The following is an 8,273-nucleotide window of genomic DNA, read 5'->3' as shown; positions in this document are numbered from 1 at the left end:
CGGTTGATTGACACTTGGTACCGTTGCCTAGCAACCAACATTCTACCGAGTAATCTCTGGAGCTCTGGCTAATACGGAAAAATGCCTTTCAGTAGAAATCTTGAGGGTGAAACAGGCTTTAGAAATGCTTCAAAATATTGATAACACATGCGCTGCAGAGAGCCGCAGGTTACCAACCCCTCCGCTGCAGAAGCGCCAGCTTTGGCTTCAGCGCTGCACCAGCTGACGGGGGTGAGGGGGGGGGGGGATCAAACAATTTCTGTAAATAAAATTATAATTTCAAACTTTCAACCTTTGTAGTATCCATCCATTTTCCGTCAGGTTTATCCCAAGCGGGTCGCAAGGGCTACCTGTGCAGTAAAACAGTCTTATTTTACCGATTTATTTTTAATGCAAATTAAACTAAAAAGTGATAGCATATAATAAAGCCTTTAAAAATATATATTAGACCTGTTTTAAGGTCTACATATTGACAATGGGTTTATATGGCACACTAGAAGCTTTTCAGTTAATGACATGATCGTTACTCATTGGGAAAAATGTCACCCTTCAAATTGATGGCCAGTGGGAGTTCTTTAAGGATCAGAATTCTGGGAGACCTAGTGTTAAACTTATGCATATCTTTTCATGTCAGGATTAATGTGATAGATTCATGAAAAGGTAAATGTCACATGATTTAAAGGGATTATAGGGGAACACCGTTTTTTTTACATTGGGCCCTTGATTTTACGTTATTACATCAAGTTCTAATCACCCATATGAACTTTGTGTCATTTGGAGCCGTTGCATAGATATTTGGTTTTGTTATATCCAAGTAACGTCTTCCTATGGGCAACGAGTTGAAGGCACTAACTAAACTGTTCATAATTTATTCTTTATACGCCAGCATTCATAACATGTAGGCGAATCACTGTCCCCCAGACATCCGCCGTTATATTTTTTATGTTAACATTATTTTTAAACAAAGCGGAGTGTGTATGACATCATTCATGTGCGCCGGCTACCTTTCCTTCATCCTGTCCGCTGAACTGCTGCTAGTTTCACTCACATGCCTGGAAAATGTCTAGTGCTACTACCACAGATGATCTCGGTTTAGTTTGTGCCTTCAAGTCGTTGCCCATAGAAAGACGTTACTTGGATATAACCTAACGGAATATCTTCAGAACAGCTCCAAATTACACAAAACTAATATGGGTGAGTAGAACATCAGGTAATAACGTAAAAAGCCATTTAGCAGCTGGTGCAGGAAGCTAGGTGAACCAGGCACTTGCTTCTGCAAGCTGTGCTCCAGGAATGTTTAGCAGCAAAACTGGATATCAAAAGAAATGTTGTACATGAAAGTGGTAGATATAGATGCACTTTTGCCATCTTCTGGCCTTTTTTGGTATGTATATATAGTTGTTTATTTAGTATGTATATTTAGTTGTTTATTTTACCAATAAAAACCTTAAAAGGGACCTGTGCTCCTGCCCCTGTTGGTAATGGTGTGACAGAAGCACCTTTCACTGCAGCTTTAAATCTTCTAGGCTACATCTTTGCTTTGCACAGCAAACATCACAGATATTTCCTCCCTATTTGTGAACTATTCCAGTCTAGTTAGATTGAAGGAGGAGCTTCTGTTAAGTTCTGGGGAAAAAAACGCTCCATTGGCTTTAGCCCTGAACTTTGACTAGACCATTCTGAGACATAGCTGATGTGTTTTAAGAGGATGTGGCTTATCAGAAGAAGTTTTCTCTAAAGTCCTGTGTTCTGCTTTCTGCTCCCCAGAGTTCAGCTGTGTTGGACGGGTCCCAGAGGAGAAGCACCAAACATGAAAGCGCCTGGCCCTTCAGGATCTGGTATACTTTCGACCACAAGTATCCTTTAACCTGCCGATCAGCTTTCTGACGAGTGAATGACCTGTGCTGATCTCCATTTCAAACACTAGATGATCTTACAAACTGCATAAGTTTTTACCTATCTTTACATTGGTGTTTATTTCAAATGGATGGGATCATTTTGTGTTTCTATTTGATGTGTTTATGATGGACTTTTATTATAGCCTATTTTTCTTTACATATTTGGGGCAAGAAGTTTCCCAACATTCTGTTTGTTTGTTTTTTTAGTAATCAAAATGTCTGTTTACATTTGGGATCACTAAAAAAAAGATTTATTCATCCAGAGGTAATTTGGATCTTCCACATTTTTGGAAATAATTGATATGTTAAGCATAACAAAGGTATTAATAAATGCTTAAAGCACTGTTTGGTGAAATATTTGCGAAACCATAAATGAATGGAGACACGGAAAGTGGTTTTCGTGTAACGGTAATCTATCTGCTAACTTATTTCCTTGACTAAAGCTTTCCTCCAGCTACCTGAAGCCCCTCCTGACCCACAGCGGACCGCCTCTCACTGCCACTCTGCCAGCATGTTGTGGCCCTCTGGCACGATGCCTCACCAGTCCACAGGCCTATGAGGTTTGATATAAAGCTTAAAAGGTCACAGTTTAGAAGCTTATTTAAAACCAACCAGATATATATCTGGGATTTACACTGGTTTAATCAGATTTACACTGGTTTAATCAGATTATCTGATAAACAAGTGAACAAACTGTGGAGTAAAGGTACTTCCTCAAAGTGATAGAAATCTATAACTGTAATTTACAGACCGTAAAAAGTAACAATCATTTCTTCTGCTAAAACAAAAAACATCAGTTTTGATCATTTTAGGGTCTTTATGGATGTTGAATTAAATTTAAGCCTAATTAAATTCTTAATCCAACTAGCTCTTTCAATTTAAGAAAAGCCAGAGAAGATTTTTTGATTTTCTTGGGTTTAATCAGGACTTTTGATATCGGATATTTTTTTTCCTCTCTTCTCCTTCCCTTTTCTTTCTTTCTTCCCAGAATGAAGGCCGGCTCCATGATGACGACTCTGACTTCATCCTGAACGACGCCAACGTGAGTTCCTTGTACGCAGACGTCACCGTCAGCACCGACGCGTCCGGCTCACGCACCATCAACCCCAAGCCCTCTGCCGCCGGCCCCTTCGGCGAAAACCGGGATCGCGAGCTGGACCTGGTGGAGCGCGAGGTGACGATCCGCGGCACGCGGCTGGTCCTGCCGATGGACGACCCGGCGGAACCCCCGACGACCGTCACCCTCCCTCCGCCACCCTCTCCCCCGCGCTCTGATCCTCACAGGCACAGACTGTAAGACGGGGTTTGATGTTCCAAAAACAAAACAAAGACATTAACTAACTAAATGTAGTTCACATGTAAAATGAATCAAACTGCTTTCCTCTAATACTGCGGTGTTGACTGGACCAACTCTGCGTCTAAGCAGCCTGAAATCAACGTCACCTTTTCCAATATGAGCCCTGCTTGATTCAGCTCACCACGTTGGTAGAATCCTGTGATTATTGAGGCACTACATGTAGACTAGGGTACTAAAATCCTCACAGCCGACCTAAATGTGTGGCTGCTGTGTGAACTGATTCATGTGTACTATTGCCGTCTCTAAAAGCTCCCATCTTCTCTGCATTGTGTCGGTTTAACGCTAAAGCAGATGGAAATGTCGGCTTCTCTGGGGTTAGGCTCCCACTGATGATTTCTTTTTGTATTTATCCAAGTATTTGATTTTGTGATGATTATTCACACTAGGGTACGGAAACGAATCATATAAATATGTTCTCAGAGACGTTCTGTTTGTTTTCCATTCCTAAATCCAAGGTTGGGATTCTCAGAGCGAATAGAAAGCGGGATGCCTTTGATGGGAGCGATCCAGATATTTGGTACGACCAGCTGGTGTCAGAGGTTTACAGTCACTCTCCCTCTGAGTTTATGCATTGGATTAGGATTTTAAAGCTAGATTTGAACCTGTTTTCCAGGATGATATGATGATACATCCATCATATTTTCTTCCTTTGAATTGGATTAGCATAAATAAACATAAGATCCGAACAGTTCCCACTTCTGAGATTCTTAAATATCTGTTTGTATGCTGCAGAGAAGGCCACACCCTTTTTGTAGCCTTCAGTAAGTTCGCGGCATAATTCTGACTGCATGTTTGACCCATCTTTTTATAAGAGGAAACAGAAACATTTCGGTTGGGATATAGACGAGTCGCCTAAACCTAAAAACACTACCCAGGCTTCTAGCAAGGACTCGGCATTATGGTGCTGAGGGCCTGTACTTATGAATCTCACTTGTTTTTTTTAGTTGTGCTGTCTCTCTATTATTTAAAAGAGAGTACTTCAAGTACAACATTAAAAACTCCAAATGAATGATGCTGACATTAAGATCAAAGTAGCACTACTGAGGCAACTTTTAGGAGTCTCCACCAGTGTAGATCGTTTTAACTACTGATTTATTTATTTAACAGCAACAATAGTATACATCTGATTATTTTCTCATATTATATATATTTATTGTGCAGCTTTTGAATCACTACTGCCATGGTGAGAAACCATGAGATAAATAAGAAGCACTGAAGGTTTTCCACATGGTACTTTTGAAATGAAGACTTCTAAGGAGAAAAGATAGATTTGTTTTTCATACTGTAGCACGTGATTTTACTTTATGCCACACAACCAGATCTTCCCTGCTTGCGTATTTTCTGAATATACTTGTGTCTCTGTGATGGGATTTTTATAGTTATTATTAGGGCTAATGTTTACTGTTTCCATCTGGTTGAAGTTTCTTAAAGAAAAAACATAAAAAGAACCAAAAAAATAAATAAAGCAACGGTGAAGTCTTTGCAATTTGTTGCCATCATAGATTAAAGGGGCTGGCTGAACTGTTTTGAACTTAAGTGCCTATTCAGGAATTAGATTTGTACATATTTTGTTTTGCTTAAGTGCAGTAAGAGATCCTTTTAAATACCACATTACTCCTTCAGACTGATGGCAGGTACTCCAGTATTCCCAGTAGAATTGAACTCCGGTGTCTCCATCTGTCTGTGCTTTTACTGTTTAATCTCTGTCGGTGAATTTTAAGGATTGCATACTTACATTTACAGCCAAAAAATTTGCTCATACCTTGTCTGTTCTGAGTATTTTTTTAAACAGGCTTTCATATATCAGTGTGTAAAGTATGTTTTAATGACAGTTGATGAAAAGGAACTAAAGGGAAAGTTGTCTTTGTTTTTTTTTTTTACTGATGACGCTCTGCACTTTCTTTAATGCTGTTTGTTCTTTCATTCTTTCATCTTTTGAGAATTACGTTTAAAACACTTTAACTGTCTAATTCCATTAAAAGCGTTTTTTTTTTTTTTTTTTTTATTGAAGTAAAAGTTGACTCTGATGATGTCATTGAAAAAAAAATCTGTTATCTGTTAGGTTGAGCATGTGTTTCTGGTTTCATGAATCCATGTTCTTAAAAGTGCTCCGAGTTTCTCTACATCTCTCACATTTATTTACTTGGGATTTTTTAGGAAAAAAAACCAAACAAACTAGGCCTAAAACTGAATTTGTGAAAGTGTTTGATGTTTCTGCCTTTTGTGGAAACTGTATTTTAAAGTCTGCTTTCAACAGGTTCATGTTCTGTTTTACTTTTTGAGAGACAAATCCCCAATCCTTAAGTGTTTCATCTGTTTGATGTCTTGCAAGTGTGAAAAAAAATAAAAGTCCCATTCGAAGCTAAATCAGATTGTTTTGTGCTGTTATTAATTGTTTTACAATCACAAATGTGGGTGTATTTTGGAATTTAAAGTGATTGATCAACTCAAAGGTATATTGGAGGATTTTTGTGAATTTTTGAAAAGACCCATCCTCTCCACTTTAAAATAAAAATGTACATGCACAACCCTGTGCCCACTCCCCAGAGGAAAAGCCTATTAAACGTGTGCGAAAGAACGCACAAACCCATCTCCTCGTGCACGCTCTGCTTAAAAGTTGCTGTTTGCATCGCTCATACAAGCTTACTTTCCAAGGATTAAAAATGTTCCACTACGTCAGACCCACCACCGCTAAGTAAAAATGGGGACGAGCACATGGGGCGGCCTTACATAAACATATCACCAGAATGATTGAAAGTTAGGAGGACCACTTATTTTGATGATCCACGCAGAAAAAGAACATCCTCCACTATACCTTTAAGACATGGAAGGAAAAAATAGATTTGAGATTGTAGGTGGTCCCTAAAGACACTTTTATATACTACAATAAGACTTGGACAGACTTGCAGATTTTATTTATTTATTTATTTATTTTACACACAAGTGTATACAAAAAGAAATTTTGTTTAGTACAGCTCTCTAGACTTTTTCATTTTTTACATTGCAGCCTTGATAAAGGTAAACAGCAGTGATAAAAACACTGTAAATAAAAAAACACTTTGGTAAAAAAAAAAGTGATGTAAAAAAACTGTATAGTTACAGTTCCAACATTCAGGTTTTTTTTTGGGGGGGTAGAGTTATAACCTATTTTATATAAAAAAAAATTCAGCAGTCTAATGGCAGTTGGGATGAAACGTGTTGAATCTGCTGGACCTGCATCGGATGCTTCGAAGCCTCTTCCCAGAGGGCAGCAGGGAGAACAGTCCATGGTGGGGGGTGTGAGGCGTCATTGATGATGTTATGGGATTGAGACACGCAGCGCTGGGATGAAATGTCTTCAATGGAGGGAAGAGAACCCCGATTATCTTCTCTGCTGTTCTCACCACTCTTCTAACCTTTTTCCAGTCTGAGGCGCTTCAGCCTCCACACCACACAGTGAGACAGCTGGTCAGAACGCTCTCTATGGTGCTTCTGTAGAAGGTGGGGAGGATGGGGGGGGCTCTCCTCATCCTCCTCAGGAAGTACATACGCTTTTGTGCCCTTTTGATCAGTGAGGTGGTTTTACAGTCCAGTTGAGTGTCTGTGAAATATCACCCATCTTATCACACATAAGATGTATGAGACCTTTAAAATATATATGTCAAAAGTTTTTCTTTATAGTTGGGATGGCTTCCGATATCTTTGTTTGATTTTATGCAACACTAACAAAGATCTGTCTGTCTGCATGTGTGTATGTATGCTATAAATTCAGTTTAACGTGCAGCAGTCCAAAGGCATCTCTGCATCCAAACTTGAATGTGTAAAAGGAAGCCCCTAAACTCATCTAGATCTTACTGTTTAAGGAAACTCAAAATAACAGTAAATACACAAATATATATTGAAATAAATAATTGTAACAAGAAATAAATGAACATGCCAATATTTTTTTAACAAACAATTGGATGTACTTATTTAAATGATCACTAAAGGAAATTTAAAATGATTATTCAAGATTAAATGTGCCTTTGAATAATTATATCCTGAAATAATGATATTTAAGAAAGCAGCAAACCATTTGAAAACAAATGGTGCAAAAAGCAGTGTTGCAAACTTAACGCTTCTGTTGCTATATTTAATGACTTTTCAGACCCCTCTACCACTTTTATTTAAAATAAGCGCCAAGTGCCAAATCTAGCAACTTTTTTCTGCTACTGGAGACTTTAGCAACAACATCTAAAAGCAGCGAACTCTGCTCTCCAGAGCAAGTAGATTGGTAAACCCGCCTCCTGCTCTCCTCTATCTTGTCTGCTGTCATGATTCATGCAGATATTATTTCATTCAAATGAAAAATTGAGAACAGAGAAGCAGATCATGGCTTGTCTACAGTGAAAAGAAGGACTGAGTTATTTACTTTTGCCGTTGCCTTTTTTGAAACACGGGAAAGCGCAATCAGCTAAGTGAGCTCAGAAGCGTAGCCAGAAAATTTTTATAAGGGTGGCCAGGCAATAACCAATGTATACTGAGGGGTGGCCAAAAGTGGATAGGCACCAGAACCTCAGGATCAATCTACTCTGTTCCAACAGGAACAAGCACAACGTCCACAATAAAAAAAAAAGACAAACTATAGTGTCCTACAGCTCTTGCTAACAAATAGATGTATATATTTAAATATCCGTCAAGATAAAAGGCATATTGGATAAAATTCTTTCAGGTTTGAGTTCAGGAGCGAACATCTTTTCCATTGTCATTACTTACCTACTTTTATCAATACCATTCTGCATGAAATTAATATTTACAAGTACTAATATCTGCATAAATTGATTATTTAATACGTTTTGATTAAAATAGTTATTTACAGTATCTATGATTTCACTGAAGACTCTTAGACGACTTGCAGAGACACAATTTTCTCTTTAGGGCATATAACACAAAATCTAGTTATGAAAGAGCATGAATACTGTGCTAATCATCTTTAATGTTGGTATATTGATTTGCATAATTAACCACAGTGTTTTTATTGTCAAGTAATTGTTAATATA

The 8,273-nt window shown here is 38.2% G+C and overlaps 1 protein-coding gene across 1 annotated transcript in view; it reads left to right on the top strand.

Moving 5' to 3' along the window:
• LOC107084218 (sodium/hydrogen exchanger 6-like) overlaps positions 1 to 3,941 on the top strand; it is an 18,142-nt gene extending 14,201 nt beyond the window's left edge. The window contains exons 14-16 of the mRNA XM_015373946.1: positions 1,768 to 1,856; positions 2,353 to 2,458; positions 2,887 to 3,941. Coding sequence (XP_015229432.1) covers positions 1,768 to 1,856; positions 2,353 to 2,458; positions 2,887 to 3,195 — 504 coding nt within the window. The 3' untranslated portion in view covers positions 3,196 to 3,941. The remainder of the gene's footprint in view (positions 1 to 1,767; positions 1,857 to 2,352; positions 2,459 to 2,886) is intronic.
• The last annotated feature ends 4,332 nt before the right edge of the window (positions 3,942 to 8,273 follow it).

The sequence above is a fragment of the Cyprinodon variegatus genome, unplaced genomic scaffold, assembly GCF_000732505.1.
Source record: "Cyprinodon variegatus isolate N-32 unplaced genomic scaffold, C_variegatus-1.0 Scaffold94, whole genome shotgun sequence".
Taxonomy (NCBI): domain Eukaryota; kingdom Metazoa; phylum Chordata; class Actinopteri; order Cyprinodontiformes; family Cyprinodontidae; genus Cyprinodon; species Cyprinodon variegatus.
The sequence above is the reverse complement of the archived record's forward strand: the minus strand, read 5'-3'. Positions and strand labels throughout refer to the sequence as shown.